An 18,595-nucleotide genomic window follows, 5' to 3' on the forward strand; every position below is an offset into this window, starting at 1 on the left:
GCGCTCAGTGATCAGTACTGAGCGCTCGGTGAATGGTACCGAGTGCTCGGTGAAGGTGCCGAGCACTTAGCTCATTAAAGTGGACCAGTTTGTCACTGTGTTTTTGCAGGTGTATCAGCCGATCATGGGCTTTTTTGTTTTGGACTTAAAAAATAAACCCTTAAAATTTTAATAAAAAATAATTAAAAACGTACACAAAGTTTAAAAAGGGGCTTTATATACTAGTGTATATATAAACATAGTCAACAAATTAGACATAAACATATATAAAATACTAACTATAAAAATAATTATACCCTATACCCTAAACCCTATATTCTATAGGGAAAAAAACAATTTTGGCCTATGTGTTTTACCCTAAAAACATATTTGGTCCATATGGTTTCAAAATTACACATGTGGTCCTTGTGTTTTATATTGTTTGCAATTTTCGGACATTTTATAATCAATTAAAAAAATTTTTTTTTCAAATTAAAACTAATAACTTATTTGGATTCACAAGTTTTACTAAAAAGTGACAAAAACTTTTGTATGCAACCTTCAATTTGATTTTTAAACAAAAATTGAAATTTTGAATTTGTTAAAATTGTCCTCATATTGCAAATAACATAAAACACAGGGACCAAATGTGGAGTTTTAAAACCACATGGACCAAATCTGATTTTGGGGTAAAACACAGGGACTAAAAATGTTTTTTTTTCCCTATTCTATAATAGGTATTAAATACCCTAAACTCTATACCCTATACTCTATAACTTAGTTTTAGTACATATATACCCTAAACTCTATAGTTTATATATATGAACTATGAACTATGGACTAAACCTATAAACTAGCTATGAACTATAGTTTATAGTTCATAGTATATAAGCTATAGTTTTAGTATATATAAACTATAAGAGTGATGATTTTCGCACTCCATTTTTCTCCATTTGCACTCCTCCTAATTTTTAATATTTTATTTTATATTTTAATTGTTTGTATTCCAAATCTACCCTTTTATGGCTTTTGACTTTCAATGTATACTCCATTTGCACTCCTTACGTGAGGACCATGGTTCTCTGCGAAATGGAACTTGTATAGCTATGGAATGAGAGAATCCAACCTTTGGAGTTTAGACGGTCTGAAATTTAAATAAAATAACTCATTTCCAAACTCAAATTTCGCGCTTTAATAATATGTCACCAACACAAAAAGAATAGGTGACCAACCATTTTGTCGCCCTAAGGTTTAGTAAATGTGCGCGTTATAATGAGCAACAAAATATACATTTCGTCACCCATTGCTCTATAGGCGATGAAACATTTGGTAGCCGAATTCTATTAATTTCTTCGTTGATGAGTTTACATATTAGTTTTCCAACTATGAAATCATAGACGATAAAATTGATATTTTGTCACCAATTACGCCTATAGCCAATGGAATTTAGGTTGGTTACCTAAAAATTCGTCGCTAAATGTGTTTTTTCTTGTAGTGAAATGACTCAAAGTCTTAGATCAAAATAACAAAAAGAAAGAGCAGAAATTTGACTAACAAAAGGAACATGGATTTGGTTTATAGATGAAGACTGTAGGGGAGTGAAGAAGAAGGAATATAAATTTTCATTTGGGTTCTAGGAGGAGATGCAAAGGATTGATGGAGAAGTTGGGAGTATCTTCTATTGGATTGTCTATTCGACTTGTGTCAGTTTCCGACAAAGGGGAAGCGCTTAGAGGAGGTAGTGGCGATACATGTTGCTGAAGTGGCTGAGACTTGCAAGAAGATAGATGAAGCTTTAGTGCCTTGAATTCACCAAATCATAAGGATTGTTTCTGCAAGATATTTCATCTTTTAAGAAAAATGAATTAGGCGAATCAATGATTCTCATTTTCTCTTTTTACATAGCTATTACCCAGTTCAATCTTTCCCATTACTTAATTCGTTTTGTTTGGCTATAGCTTATCATGTATGGAGTAGCCCTTTGTGCAATATACTTTAGGATGGGAATTAGGAAGAACCCATAACCTTTTTTCCCCATGACATAATCGAATAGAAGAGGACTATTGAGACATTGCCAATGGGAATGGCCCGAATGGGTTTGTTTCAATATTGTGTGCTAAATGCCTCATAAAATGCCTTTTAATCTTAGCCCTAGGTTTCATCTAAGGGTTTATAATACCCTCCGGCCACGTTTGTTTCACTGTGCTAGATAGGATTGTGTTAAATAACACTTTTATCCTACGTTTGGGGACACACGGGATAAGGTTTAAGTGGGCTATGCAACATCGGTTTTCTTAAAACACATCACTATGCCTTCTTACATAGCACTGTCGAAAAGGACCGTGTTATGTAAGCCCCTGACTATGCCTTCTTACTTAGCGAGAAGAAGCCATCAGGGATGCAGGATCAAACATCTATGACCCTCTCAAACAACAAACTTTCATCAACAAAATCTTTTCTTCAACTCAGAAAGACCAAACAGAGGCAATTGACCAAGTTCCTCACTAAACAACAAACTTTCATCACCAAGTTCTTGCAATTTGGGGCTTTTTGATTGGAGCACAATTGACCACATGCATCTACACCGCTGGGAGAGTTTTTTTATTTTATTTGATATTTTGTTTTTTATTTATTTTATTAATTTGGTGCTTTTATCCCAAAAAAAAATGTGTTGCTTTGAAACTTCAAAAACATAATTTTTTAATAAAATACATTAATAAATTAATAATTTTAGGCATTGAAATTAATAAAATTTATTTTGATAATTAAATTGTTTTTATTAATTTTAAAATTAAAATAATTATAGTTTAGTCCGGACATGCACCAAACACAAAAACAATGTTATTTAGTTTATTCAGTTTCATAATCCGACACAGCACCAAACATATGATAACATTTAATCCAGCTTACTTCAGTCCAACACAATTCAGCATAATTCAACAAAATAATCCAGTCTAACACAATTCGATGTAACAAACTAGGTCTCCAGCATTGGCCTTCCCGCAATATAAGTGTAGTGATCTATCACGATTCATGAATTGAAGCTATAAAGGGTAGATTTTTCACACAAAAAAAGGGTAGATTTGGATATCGTTTCATTTAATTTATGGTTAAATACATAAATAGTCCACAAACTTTAATCTCTGTCCCAATTTGGTCCACAAATTTTAAAATGTGACAATTTTACCTACAAACTTTACATGTTGTATCTAAACAGTACAAATCGTTAACTCCATCCAAAAAATTAACGGAAGTCATCATGTGTTGTGCACGTGACTATTTTTTTAGTGGTAAATCAGTCTAATGTGCCATTTAATCTGAAGAGTTTGTGAAATTTATATGTACCTTAAAATTTGCTCAAAACACACTACCTATAATGTTTTCTTTAAAATACCATCTTTTCCATTAAATGAAAATAAAGAAACAAAAAACAAAAATTGAAAAAAAAAAAAGAAAAGGAAGGAGATGCAGCAGTCCCACAGCCACCTCCTTCTCCGGCGAACGCTCCCCTGCCAGCGGCGCATTTCCCCTCCCTCTTTCTTATTCTCTCTCTTTCTCTTTCGCTCTTTTCCCTTTCTCTTACTATCTTTCAAATCTCAAACAGAAAATAAGGAACCACCCCACCTGCTAGCCCCTGTGTCTTCTTCTTCTACAAAAAACCAACCCCTAAATCAGAAATTGACCAATACTTATTTTTCAAAAAACCCCATCAGCACCAAATTCAAACCTCTAGGTCCAAACTCCAAACCCGATGTGTGTTTCTTCATGGCTGAGAGAGTTGAAGTATAACCAAAAGCCATAACATATTGAGTTGGAGTATAACCAAAACTTCAAATTCATCAACCTTGATCATCCAGCTATGAGAACCAATTTCATTAAGAACAATACTGAAAGTAAGATGGGGATCTGGGAAGAGAGAAAGCAGAAAAATGGAAGATAAAAAAAGAGAAAAGGAAGAGAGGGAAGAGAGGGAAAAAGAAAGAAAGAATGGATGGGCCGTTTGCGGGGGAGGGTCCGCTGGAGAAGGAGGTGGCTGCTGTTTGGGGCCTTGGTGGTTGTTGTGGGGTTGCTCATCTCCTTCTTAGTACTTTCCAATTTTTTATTTTTTTTTGTCAAAATTTCATAAACCCTTTAGATTAAAGGCACATGAATTGACTAAAATGCCTTTAAAAAAAGTTAATCTACTGTGCACTTACGTTAATTTTTTGATGAGTTAATTATTTGTACTGTTTAGGTACAATATGTGAAGTCCATAAGTAAAATTGTCACGTTTTAAAATTTATAGACTAAATTGAGACAGAGGTCAAAGTTTGCTGCACTGCACGAATACCGTACTTAACCTTTTTTTGGGCCAAGCTGAATTTAACCCTTTAATTTAATACCAAAACAGCTTTTTTTTTTGTTTAAAAAAAAAACCTAGCAGTAAACAGAGAAGAAGTAGGAGAAGTCAAAATGTTAAAGTGAATACGTAACATACATAAGTACTACCCCTCTCCTCTCTCAATCCTCACAATATATTATGATGTCTGGGCCTTGACCTTTTGACGGCTTCTTGTGGACACAATTTCTTCAGGTAAACTAAATCTGTACCAAAACCCTTTTTCATCTGTTTGGTTTCCGAGAAAATTGTTCCCAGGCAAAGCATTTTTCTTTTACAAGACTGCTCAAGTCAGACCATTAGTTGAACACGGGGATTGAGATTTTCATCCCTTCTTACTATTTCTCCATACCAAACAGACCTTGATTTGTCCGTTGACCTTCGATCTTTGTATTTTGCTCAACAACTTAGTTGGGTCAATCTAAAATTCTGATTTACGTTCGATTATATTTTGTATATCTTGTGGTCCCATTATTTTCATTCATTACACTGTAAAGGTTGGATTTCGTTGGTTTCATAGCATGTGTTTTTTGGGTTTTGCGATTCTGAAAAATCCCTAATTTTGTGTTGTTATTTAATCAAAACCTTTCAACTTCTTGACTTTTAACTTATACTGAAGTTAATGAACTTTGATGGGTTTGTTTAGAATCTTGTTGTATTCTCATTAATTGGTCTGTTTCTCTTTGTATGATTACAGAGTAGAGTAGGATTGAGAGACTGGTTTCTTTTCTTGCTCGTGTGGGTGGTCCTGAAGAGCCTAAATAGGCATGCTGGATTATATCATTCTTGATTTTGAATTCTTAGCTGTGGAACTCTTCTTGTACTTCCTGGATGCTTTTGATTTTGTAGCAGAGGTGTTATTTACATTATATTTCGTTGTGGCTTGTTTGGTTGAGGATTTTGTAGCCTTCTTCTTTTGCCAAATCCTAATAGCTTAGATTCCTTAGATCCTTGAGTTCAACATAAAAGCATACCTTGCTCTTCAAGGAATCAAAAATTCAATTATCATCTGACACTTGGAAAAACTGATAATCTAAGGCAGTACAATTGTTTGTGGACTACAATTGAGGGTTAACTTTATCAGTAAAGTGATGGGTTCAATACAAAATACCGTTTACTACTGTTGTGTATCAAGGGGTAACCGGATCCTCTATGCATATAGCGGTGGTCATCATGAAATTGAGAATTTGGCTACTTTGTGCTTGGAAAAGACTCCTCCTTTTCATAGGTGGTATTTTGAGACAGTGGGTAAAAGGACTTATGGATTTTTAATTGAAGATGGGTATATTTATTTCACAATTGTTGATGAGAGTCTTGGAAATCCTGGGGTTCTTCTATTTCTAGAGCATTTGAGAGATGAATTCAAGATGGTAGCCAGGAAGGGTTCAAGGGGAAGTTTGTCGAGTATGAACTCTGTTGGCATACAAGAACAGTTAGTTCCTGTCATCCACCGCTTGATCACCTCCTTGGAGAGTGTTTCTCATGGTGGTAATAATTGGACAGCTGAAACTCCCCCCTCACATCGTGCTGGTCTTTCTCCATCACCAGTTAGTGCAAACGGACAGATTGAAGTTGCCAATTCTACAAAAGCCCCACTTTTGGGGAAGTCTAACAAGCAAGATAAAAAGAAAGCTAAAGATCATGTTATTGCGATGAGAGACATTGAGTTGGAGGAACATAGGAAATCTACGGATAGAGGAGTCAATATCGATTCAGCAACTCTGGATTCTAATAGCCATGGTGGAGCAGGTTCTTCAATTGCATTACAAAAGGATTTGGGCTCAATGAGGATTAGATCAAGCTCTCAAAGCATTCGAAAGAAATGGTGCCACCAAGTGCGCATTGTCCTTGCCGTTGATGCGGCTGTTTGTGTAATACTGCTTGTGATTTGGTTATTGATTTGTCATGGTTTTGAGTGCATCCGTTGAATATCATGTCATTTGAATATGATTCCAAACTTGTTAAGTTTCTATTCTGGAGCTTGATCATGACTTGAGAGGCTGAAAATCATAACTCATCAAGAATTAGGTCTCTGGAGAGAGAGAGAAAGAGAGAAGGGGGGAGAGAGAGAGAGATATGTAGAAGCAACACGTTAACCTTCTCAATGATGTTTTGACATCTATTTGAAGGTATGTGCTTAAAATACACATTGTCTAGGAATTTATTGTATAGTTTTTACAGTTTCTTTGCTTATGTAAATGCGGATTTATGAAATTATTAACTTATCTGTTGGAGTGTTTCTATTCCTTTTTGCAATTACATATTATTCTGTAGTTGCTGGGACTTCAAATGTTCTGGGATTTCATTATTTACTCTTGGTTTTTCGCATTGTGTATCATGCATTGAAGCATTCAATTGGAGCATTGTTTGCCTACCCTTTCTCTTCCTTAGTGTAGCTTGGTTTTTATCGCTTCAGTAATTATAAGTTTGTTCTATAAACCTGCATTGTCTATATATGTTTTTTTTTCATTCTACAGCATGTAGCCCCCTCCAGCTATCTTTTGTGAATGTACAATCATAGAGTATTAAATTGTATGTATACCAGTTTAATCTCTCATAATGTGTAGAAATTGAGTGGGGAAAGCTAAGATCATTAGACAGGAATTATGCGCCCCAAATTGTTTGAGGTTTGGAGTATGTGCCCCTAATCTCTGATAATGCGTTCATGCAAAATATGCAATTCTTTCTTAAATTATTAATGGAATCATGAGGAAGCTAGAGCTGCTAAGGCCATTAGACTGTTTTATATTACCTGGCCCAGGATATATTTTTCTAGTTCTATGTTGAATTAGATAATATAAACCCTCTGACCATGAAAAAGCAAAAATCAGATGAATGTGCCTTGGAAGCTTATCATTATATGGTTGGCTGGTGATATGTTATATGATGTCTATATGCCATACCTCCGGACAATGGCCTTTTCGGTCAACCAAAATCCTAATAGGTAAAGATCCAAGCATTGTCATCTGTTCCAACCCTGGTAGTAGTTGCTCAAGCTTACCTCACTTATCTTTGAAGTGATCTTGATATAGCTTGGAGCACTAGAAAATTTTAATTTTGATATCTTACAAGTGATCTTAAAATACATACTTCATCAAAAGACAGTGTTAAGCATCCCTCTGTTTTCATTTCACAGTTCAACTCTATATAACATTCAATAAATACATCCAAATGGGGGCCTGGTTACTCAGTGGCATTGTACGCCTGCCTACCACAACAGTTCTAGTCATTTGTAATGTGCCATGCAATGCATTTCTCAAATCTTAAACAACACTTGCCTACTTAAACGTAGTAGGTCACCTTGTTGAACAAAATGCATGTCTCAACTCTCAAAACTCAACATCCATAAATGAAGATGATGTAATTGTGAACATTGAAAATCCAAAAGCAGAAATGGGGAAAAAAAATGCATTTCACTATGAGTGAGGCTATGCAGACCACCCTTAGTTGTTGAGTTGACCACCTTAATATATTTTTTTTCAACTTTTTTCCTATTTTACTCTTTATTGCAAAAACATGATGAAATCACCAAAATCCATTCGGTGGTCATCCACCAATGTTCGACAGATAAGTGTCGAATAAATACAAATATTTCGATAGATAACTGTCGAATGCTTTTTTTATTTCCATTCGATGGTTATCCACCGAATAATCCACTAATGTTTAGCAGATAACTGTCGAATAACTATAAATATTTCGGTAGATAACTGTCGAATGACTCGACAAACAAAATTGAAATTTTTTGTTTTAAGGGTAAAGTTGGAATTTTGAAATAGGGTGGTCAACTCAGCAATTTAGGGTGGTCGGAATAGCACTGGCATTTCACTATTAAAGAATTATCTCACAGAAAAAAATAATATTTAAAACAAAATAATGATTTGAACCAGATTCCTCTTACAGGTTGGATTCATGAAGAACGGGATTTCCTTTAATAGTGAGATACACTCAGCATTTTTAGAGCCCATCAAATCTGTTAACAGTGTCATTCTCATTTGTACTCAGCAACTGAAGTTTCATCCCTACTAAGGACTTGTTCAGGCACCAAGACCCTGAATACAGCATAGTGATGATTTAAGCTTCTTTCCCCTTGGAGTCTGTGAACAGTACCTAATGCCCCTGCATTTGGGTTTGGGAACGCAAAGAATATACGCCTAATTCTCTGATGGACAAGTGCAATTGCACACCTTTAATAAGAATAAAATTTTAGAATTAGAATATTGAACATAATAACAGAACTTAACAATCAACCAAGGCTTACAAGCATAAACCTAAAAGAACAAGAACCCTAGAATCCACTAGAAAATTGAGAGAAAACCTAAGAATTAATTTGATAAAATAACATAACATAATCATCTGTCTAGCAATTGTAAAATTGCTTAAGTATGCTTAAAGAAACCCCATGGCACAAACAACTTTATAATTAAGGCCCACGAATAATTACAAATCCAAATAAAATATAAACGAAATTAAATAAAATGTCTAAAAGTTTAAAATGCAGTTTTGAGGCCCTAAACGACCTCAGAAGGCCGAAAAAGCCCATACATCATTGTGTAGCGATGAGTTTGACTCGTTTCGCGATTTTCTTCGAAACGATATGCAATAGTGTCACTTTCAAAGCTAAACCCTCCGACTAGTAGAAATCATTTCTCAAATTTTTTGGGTTTGCAACGATCAAGTTGTTACGTAAATTTCTCCGCCAACCGTTCTGCGTCAGATTTCCAGTAGAAAAAAGTTTGAGGAGAGAGAGATCTCCAGTGCACAGACAACAATTTTATGACTGCAATACAAAGGATAATTCTGTTTTCTTTATAACAATCCTTTCGGCAAATTATCTAGTGTGTACAAATGATGCACCACAGATGGTAAATAATTCAAGTTATATATAAACTCACAATCCCCCCTCACCCTCATTGAGTGGAGTCTGAAGAGCAAAGAAACTCACAATTGTAGAATTGGTCTTCTGTCTTTTTGCTGGAGAGCCTGCAGAATAAGACTGCATGTGGTCTGTTTCAATAGACTTATCATGTATTTTTCCAAACTGGGGAAAAGATGTTTGTCCCTGGCAGCAGAAGATTCAATGGCAACAATTGCAGCATGATGTAAAGGGTGCCAATAACACGAACTCATGTCTGATTGTTGCTCAGCCCATTGCCAAGGATATAAACAAGAAACACCAGTATATAATTGTTCTGATTTGTCCAAAAATCTAAATGATTGCACAGTTTCATGGCTCAATACTCCATCTGAATCACTATGGCAAACAGACACTTCTGGCTTCTTAGAGCAGCTGGTTTTAAGGGTGATCTTGTTTGTGGGAGTATATGAAGAGCAAGTTTGATCACATGCAGTAGCGATTACCTGCTTAACTGAAGGATCCACTATAACTGCAGCATTAACTTCCTGAGATAGAGTGAAGGAGGAGGGTTATACAGAAGGACCAATCAGAAGAGACTTAGTAGTATACTAATAATGAATCTTAGTGTCTCCTTTCCTATCACTCAAATTAACATGCAACAATACGAGTGATGCACAGGCTTCTGAGGGGTGAAATGTAGGTAAACAGGCCCAAATAAAAATTACTAGATGTACATATGTCCTGACAACATTGCTTTTTATTTCCCATAAAAAAAAAAAGTTAGACATCCCCCACAACCCCAGTAGGAGGCTTCAATTTAAGACCAAACCAAAATACCATTTAGGAAAACTTGCTTATATAATCAATCCACAGCCAGAAGGGCTTTCTTGTAATGAAAAATGTTGTCAAAGCTCCCTAAAGAAACAGAAAAATTGAGGGGTGTGTGTAGTAGTGGTGATGGTGGGGGGACTGCCACCGCATGCAAACAAGCTCTGTAAGGACTAAGGAGGCATAAAAACAAGACAAAAAGGGAGGTGTGTATTTATGTGTATGAGAGAGAGAGAGAGAGAGAGAGAGAGAGAGAGAGAGAGAGAGAGAGATAACACAAAGAAAGTAAAATAGTTACCAAATTATCACTGGATTTTGCCAACTGAATAGCATACTTCATGAAGCTCATGAACACCAATTGTGAGTCTTCTTCACTGAATCCAGTAATGCCATCAATATTACTGTATTTAAAAAGTAAAGGACAAACAAAACAAGAGTCAGGATAATATTGGAAAAATAATTGTTTTCACATATGTATTTGAGGATTGCCGAACCAGCAGGAAAAAATAAGTCTCAGAAACCCGCACCAAAAAGATGCAAATAGAAAAAAATTTCTATGTAACCAAGCAATATGATATTCAAACTGTGCTCATAAGTACGAAGTGCCAAATTTTTCCTGTTAGTATTAGCATAAACTTCCAGCATATAAAATTGTCAGGGAACATTTTCAAGTACAAAGTAGAAAAATGGCATGATCATGTTCCATCATTTCAAGTACAATAGGATACATTAATTATATTACTGTAAATTAACATTGTGGCAAGCAATGACATGACCTTGTTCCATCATTTACGTTCAGGAACAAATTATAGACTTGTTGATCCCTTATTGAGATATCTTTCACCACCTCATCACTCTAATCTTAGAAAGTATAAAATTAAAGTAAGCTAGGACATCACTAATAAGGAAATGTGTGTTAAAAAAAAGCATGTAGGTAAACAAACATATTAATAATTTTAAAAGGCGAATGGGAACTTACTAGGTTCGTGGATGATAAGATGTTGGCCATAGCTTGCATTGTTCTTCCCACTCTTAGTTTGATGATGCCACATATATACTTGCATACCTAAAATTGAGTGGATTGAAAGGTTAAAAACATGACTGTCTTTTCTTAAGGCAAAGGAAACAAACACAATCATAGCAAGTTCCACACAATCCTAGAAAGTTCCGAGACTACACACAGAAAAGTAGGATTTTAGAAAATAATAACAAAACTTACACAAATCAAATTGCAATTTTCAAAATGGGATCACGAGTTCATGCAAAAGGATCCATAATAGATTTTAACAAGGGCGCCATCGTATCTACAAGACAATGTCTAGATGCAGCTGCATGAAAGTGAACTATTTAATAAAACAATGTCTAAGAACAAGCTCGGCATTCGATGAAACACAATTAAAATGATTCCATTCAATTTTAAGATTAAATAAAGAAAACAATATGGTAGTAATTAATAGACTACAAAATCCACCAACTTTGTGTCTTATGAGTTATGATTCTCCTTAAGGAAACACTTTCATCATACTTCCCCAAAGCCCACTAACTGCTCATTTATGGTCTTAGGAAAACTTAAGCCTTACAACTACATTCAAGAACGGAGAAGTTCTTCCTCTGAATGATTTTACTGAAATCCAATGCAATAAAAACAGCACAGAACTGCTCTGAATGACTTTAGAACATTTGAAATCACAATGATGAGTAAGAAAAGAGAGGGACGGTTGACAAACAATGGCTACAGCCTACAGTCATTTTTTGCTCATTATGCATGTTTAAAAAAAGAAAAAAGAATATCACTCAAGTAATCAAGTAGTAATCACTAATGTAATTCAACAAGAAGCATAACTCCCAGACAAAAGAACAAGAGGGTTCACTCTTTCATTGCGACAAATTAATAGATGATTTAACTCATTTTATTGAGCTAGATTTAGACAAAATATCTCTATTGTTGTAATAATGTAACGTTACTGATAGTGTAAGATTTTAATACCATATAACAAGAAAATCATTAAGATCTTCATAGTTAATAATACTTAAAAACAATCATCTTATGCAACTAAGTTTAAAATGACAGTAGTACAACAGTAGTATTAATTTATAATGTCTATCATAGTGAAAAAAAAAAAAAAAAAAGTATTACTGACGCAGCGAGAATCTAAGGGATTCAAGCGAAACCCTAAAAGTAACAGATTCTAGAGTCCATCAAAGAGATTGAGAGAAAATCCTCGTTTTTCATATTGATAAACTGAATAATAATCCAGGCAATTGTAAAATTGCTTAAATATGTTTAGGTTCCTAGGGCGCTAACAATCTCATAACTAAAGCCCACGGACATTAGGAAACTCAAATAAAATAGAAGCAAAAATTAATAAAATGTCTGAAAATTCGGAAAATAATTAAAATGCTGTTTTGAGGACCCAAACGAAAGAATTTGGCCAAAAACTGAACGGGCTCATAGGTTACTATGAGTCTTGTAGATCTCGTCGTTTCCCTTGAAATCGATATATTATGCACCCAATTCTGACACCAAAATATTCTTTCATGCCTTTTATGTCGCCATATTAACTGTATATGATTTGTTTCTTTATTTCGTGTCTTCTTGCTAATTTTCAGCTGCTTTCTTTTCCTGGTTTTATTTTTCTTAAATCGAACCCTAACTCGTCCTACATTTAAGCCCCGTTTAGGATTGTTGTGGAGGACCCAAAAGCTGCTGTGGATGACAATTCTCAATCACCTACAGCAGTTTTGGTGTTTGGTAAAAAAATGAAAAAGTGTTTTGTCCCACAATTCTCAACTCCCCACAACAAAAATAGAAAGCAAGTTTGTAGGTGCTTTTGAAAGCTGCAGTGAATCACAGCAATAATGAAAATTTTATTTTACCCATAATACCCTCATTTTAATAATTATAAATAGCCACAGCAGTTTTATATTACAATTTACCAAACACCTTCATACTGTTTTTTGTATTCACAACACTTTTGAAAATATAATTTACCAAACACTCAACTGCTTTACTTCACAGCTGACTTTACTTCACAACCGTTTTTTTTCCACAGCAATCTCAAACTAAACCCACTTTTGATAAGAATACTATATATGTTTTCAGCTTTGTTTTATGTGCTTATATTACTTTCAAAAAAAGCACTAATTAAACAAGATTAATATAGAAAAAGGAAGACCCACTTTTGTGATAAAAAAACTCAACTGGTAGGAATTCATTAGCTCATGCAGTACATCATGTCGTATGTTGTCCAATTGATTACCATTTTCAGAAACTAGACATAAGATCACAGATAACTGAGTATTTCCTGTAAAACAAACCAATAATTACCTTCATATTTTTTATATACCTGAAAGATTCAATAGTAAGAGCAATATGGTGTCACCATGTCAGGAAATATCATCTTAACATAAAAGTATCGTTTAGTTTTCTCTTGAATTAAAAGTCCCCCCAATTCAGTGCAATATTAAGCAAGAGTTGGACATATGCATAATTGTTAAACAAATCCTACTGATATGCTAAAATAACAAGAGCTTCATACCCTTTTTGTGATGATGATGATTATTTTGTTATTGATAGATACATTTGAAAGCATAGTAAGGTGAAGACAATTTTCTTTGTACATTGAGGTTAGGAAAATCGGCATGACCCTTGATGTTTGTGGATAAATCCACATAGATTCAATGGCCAATCACAGATCAACACGTGGCACACCAGGTCCCATTTTTGCTCTGACTTTTCAATGGTCAACTTGATCAGACTCAGCCATCTATGTCATTATCTCAGCTTAGCAATGCCAACAACATGTACATATGAGATCGGCTCTTACCTCCGGGTTACCCATGTCCGATCCGAACTGACATTGGGATCCACCAGAAATTCGAGAGATCATCTTTTTCGGATACCATCAGTTCGGCTCGGATCTGGAGATCATCTTTCTCTAGTCACATCTCAACCATTAAACATTCTATTAGAACCTGGAACATCACTTCCAAAGTCTTCAGCTCAGATCGGCTCGGCCAGACGAGTTCATGATTGTACAGCTCGGATCAGCTCGGCCAGACGAGATCATGATTGTACAGCTCGGATCGGCTCGGCCAGACGAGATGACGATTGTACAACTCACCTTGGCTCGGCTTGGGCCAGATCATCATTTTGTTGATTAAACTAGACAAGATGATCATTGTACATGAGACATTTACAAAGTCATATATTCAGCTCGGCTCGGATGTTCTAATCCACTGCCTCAAAGATCCTACGTGACATCTTAACCAATCAACGGTTGACATGGTCAGCCACCTCAATCGTCTTATCACTTTGGCTTGGTCAACCAATCATGATCGGACTTGTTTTGACAATCTTGTCACCACCGGATCATCTCGACCATTGGTTCGGCTCGGTCCAGCCCAATGACCGATCACGATCGGACTTGCTTTGACAATCTTGTCATCACTGAATCATCTTGACCATTTGGTTCGGCTCGGCCCAATGCCATACTCTTCCAATTTGGCACATCTTACTGCCTCATACATGGGAGATTCACATATGACATGTGTTCGGCTCGGCCTAGGAACTGCCTCCTGTCGATCCGAACCAATCAACACCGTTTCTCTACACTTGGAGAAATCCATCATGAAGTGGACACACAGTTCGGCTCGGCCTTTGGTGATCATGCTCTCAAATTATAGTCACAGCCAGTTTCCACTTGAAGGGGATCACTACACTATCTACCTGATCGGCTTGGCCGACTTGTTCATGTCCGATATGATCACACATGGATTTCACATCTACACAAAATGACATATGTGTTCAGATCGGCTCGGCCTCCAACCGCCATTCTAAGAAGATCACGTTGGGATGAACCGCCATACTCAAGTGCACCTGACATGACTTTCTGACAGATGAGACATTCCAGCTCACAACCATGACTATGAGGTCATCCCACTTGTTCTTCCATACTTGCATTCAATGCAACATTGAATGCAAAGATAGGGGCAGCTGTGCATGCTACTGTTCATGACCAAATGCGTGTCCTCTTCTCAGCCGTTCATCCTCATGCAGGTAACTTAACCTTCACCACTTCCTTTGTCTATATAAACCCACTTATATTCACTCAGATTTTTACTCACAAACAGGCCTATCAAAATACACTCAACTTGCTGAGAATAAACCCATAAGATCTTACCTTGTTCTTCCTTATTCTCCCAAGTTCATCATTTATTCTTCCTTGTTCTTACTCAAACACCTTCAAATACACTTCACTGACTTCATCATCGAAGCGTATTTGGCTGGTACTACACCGGTCCTTCTCCCTTGATCTTGTGTTCGTGCAGGAAGATCTCAAGTCTATATCCATTTCATCATCCAGCAAGGCTTCCAATCAGCCAGATCATCCTTCTTAAGTTGTTGCATCTCCCTTACGGATTTTTGCATCAACACTTGATAAACAATCCCCCACACATTTGAAACAGTTTCAGACCTCCTTGAAGAAATTTCTTCTTGACCCGCTTGACGTGGCAGAGATTTTCCAGCAGCGCTATTTGGTTTAAACGCCTACATGGTTTTTCCATGAATTCCAATTTGGTGAAAATGAGAAAGAAACAAGTTGAAGCCAGAAACAGTAAAGAGTAAAGCAAAGCATAATAGTAGCAGTAGAAGAAGGCAACCTTACAAGAGTGTTGGCAAATTTAGGGTCTATAAGTGAAGCAATCACATCCGCTGTGGGTTGTTGGTCCGGAGGGATTGGGGGTTTCTTTGGGATGTGGACGATCTCCCAATTCTCCATATCCAAGTTGGTCATGTTGTGGCAAAAAAAGATACAAGTGATGGTTTTACATAGAAATTAACAATAAGATTATGCCACAAAAGTAGCATGGCAGCAAAACCAACCTTGACTGCATTGAGGGATCATGAAATAATTCACAAGAATCTTTGGGACCCAAGCTTATCAGAAATCCAACCTCTGTTGCCGATAAAGCAAACACCTAGAAACAAATGTCAATGAGATTACTAAGCCACACAAATTATATTGATCAACTACAAGACTTCCAGACTATGCAATATAGCTCGTAGCAGATAAGTTTATAACTCAACTAAAAGTCTAAAAGTAACTAAAACACAATTTATAAAGATCACATCATGATCATAGTTTCATTAGTTAGTTGCTTCGATCTTTTTCCTGGTTAGCTGGCTGCCTTTACTCTTTGAGGATGAGTTGCAACTTAGAGGTCACAGCTGGTTTGAAGCAGAAAATCATGTCTTTAAAATGTTCCATATGTTGATAAATTTTAAGGCTAAAAGCATACTACTACTAAATTATTCTTACCATATGGATTTTATTAACTTTTCAACTATAATTTTCAGTTGGTATCTCTGGACATTTGTGGTCATCTTCTTATTGCTGAATGTCCCTGGTAAGGTTTTGCATTTTTATTTCCTACTGACTATGTCATTGTTTTTATTCCGCTCCAATAAAATTCAGTTGCTCTTACAACTCTGCACGTTGTTCTACGATGTTTAGAATGCAATTAGTACAAAATTTCATAATCAATATTGCATGTACCTGAAGATCATTACCGACACTGTGATGTTTCTATGCAGGTCGGCATGCATATTTCTGGATAGCATTCATTCCCTCATTGCAAGTTTTCCAAATTAATACTTGTAATGAAGTATGACTAAGAATTGCAATTTCTAAATTTGGATATGTGATGTGGATCACGTGATTATGTGCTAGGTCTAAAACTCTAACGTATATATATTTATATAAGTGATGTTTGCTTGACAAGAAATAGACAGTGTAGCATGAATTACACTTTAACTGAAGGTTTTTGACTTTCCTTTATTGACCTCACAAATAGAAATCATAATGACAAAAAGATAAAACCACCGATCTGATTATTTGTATGGTTTAATTGTGAATCTAATTCATGTCCAGTGATTCTTAAAGTCGTGCATTTGTCTCCACTCCACAAATCTGAAGATTAAACCTGCATAGGATAGGGAAGTTAATATGTAATTATGTATATAGATTTCTGTCCTACAGCTTTTACTTGGTGTTGGCACTAAATTGGAGCATGTAATTGGGCCATGAGGTTGTTGAGAAACACATTGCAATTGAAGGGGACTTGGTTGTTCAACCTTCAGACGATCACTTTTGGTTCCACATGTCCCGACTGGTTCTCTTGTGGAGTCATATCATCTTGTTTCAAAATTCTTTTGAACTGGCGTTTTTCTTCTGGATTTGGGTGAGAATTAATATGATCTCAAATTTACCTTATTGTATATAGGGATGATTTTAGCAAAATGACTCATACTATACCCATTATTGCAGTTGAGTATGCGACATTCATTTTGTTCCAATTAAGTATCTCAAACTTTCTTTTTGGCTCACTTAAGGGTTTTAGGTCAAAAATACCAATTTTGAGGGGCATAAATGTCTCTTTACCTAAAAAATTATAAAAATAAAACTAATCAATTAATATTTGGAATTTCTGCAACTGCATCCATTTTTGTTATTCTTTTGTTGGCAATTATAGATTGAGATTCGTATGATTACTTGTAATGAAGATGGGAAGTTCATTCAAAAGGCTATATTTGAGGAACAAATACAAGAGGGCATTGTTGGCCGGGCGGTTGGCAAAAAAGAACAACTTGTTGAATAAGGCTGTTAATGGTTCTAGCCAAGTATGTCCCAAATTGAGACTGAACTCTCACTGATAATACTAGTAAAATTCAATAGAATGAAGTTAAGTGATTTGATGGGTTGCAATGTACACTGCATAAACTTTACCTGGACAAACAAAAACTCATTTGTTCTATGTAGTTTTGACCTTTTATTTACTTTTCATTGTAAGAGGAAATTACAGATTTGGTTCACTTACTTCATAGCTAATTCAATTTTGGTTTACAATCTTTTTTAAGTTCAATTTTGGTCCACTTATTATCTAACTTGTTCGATTTTGGTCCATTTATTATCTAACTTGTTCGGTTTCGGTCCATTTCGTCTATTTTGGATGGATGTCATTTCGCGTGCATGTGCACCACCCTCTTCCCCACACCCACACCCCTCCCAACCTAGCTCCTCTTCGACCTCTCTCTCTTCCCTCTCTTCGACCACCCCCACCCCAACACCACCCTCTTCCCCCCTCCCAGTCCTTCCCGCCCACCTACACCCCTCCCAACCCAGCCCATCTTCGGCCTCTCTCTCTCTCTCTCTCTTCCCTTTCTTCGGCCACCCCACCTCATCCTCGAACTCCTTTCTCTCTTCCCCCTCCCAATCCCCGACCTCCTCTATCTCTTCCCTCTCTATCTTCCCCCTCCCTGACCTCCTCTCTCTCTCTTCCCTCTCTCCGGCCACCTCTCTTCGATTGAGGTTGGGTGGGGGGAGGGGTACGTGGACAGGTTTGGGTGGCGGCAATTGCTGGCCTGGCTGGGTGGGGTTGAGGGAGGGGGCAAGGCTGGGTTGGGTTAGGTGGGGGTGGAGGTGGTCCGATGAGGCTTTGGGGAAAGGGTTTTCTTTTAATTTTTTATTTATTTTTGTTTTTGTTTTAATTTT

The 18,595-nt window shown here is 36.3% G+C and overlaps 1 protein-coding gene and 1 pseudogene across 1 annotated transcript; one reads left to right on the forward strand and one right to left on the reverse strand.

The window, feature by feature from the left end:
* The first annotated feature begins 4,495 nt into the window (after positions 1 to 4,495).
* On the forward strand, positions 4,496 to 6,600 carry LOC147280521 (phytolongin Phyl1.1-like). Its single transcript, XM_086251415.1, has 2 exons — positions 4,496 to 4,552; positions 5,055 to 6,600. Exon 2 carries the CDS (start codon positions 5,449 to 5,451, stop codon positions 6,283 to 6,285), a length of 837 nt encoding a protein of 278 aa, XP_086107541.1. The 5' UTR covers positions 4,496 to 4,552; positions 5,055 to 5,448; the 3' UTR covers positions 6,286 to 6,600.
* Positions 6,601 to 8,345: 1,745 nt separating this feature from the next.
* On the reverse strand, positions 8,346 to 15,823 carry LOC147280522 (tRNA-specific adenosine deaminase TAD3-like; annotated as a pseudogene).
* Between the last annotated feature and the right edge of the window lie 2,772 nt (positions 15,824 to 18,595).

This window comes from Dryas octopetala, chromosome 7 (genome assembly GCF_963921425.1).
Source record: "Dryas octopetala chromosome 7, drDryOcto1.1, whole genome shotgun sequence".
Lineage (NCBI taxonomy): Eukaryota > Viridiplantae > Streptophyta > Magnoliopsida > Rosales > Rosaceae > Dryas > Dryas octopetala.

Coding starts and splice junctions, on each gene's coding strand:
- LOC147280521 (XM_086251415.1), top strand. CDS start 5,449: ATGGGTTCAATACAAAATACCGTTTACTACTGTTGTGTATCAAGGGGT.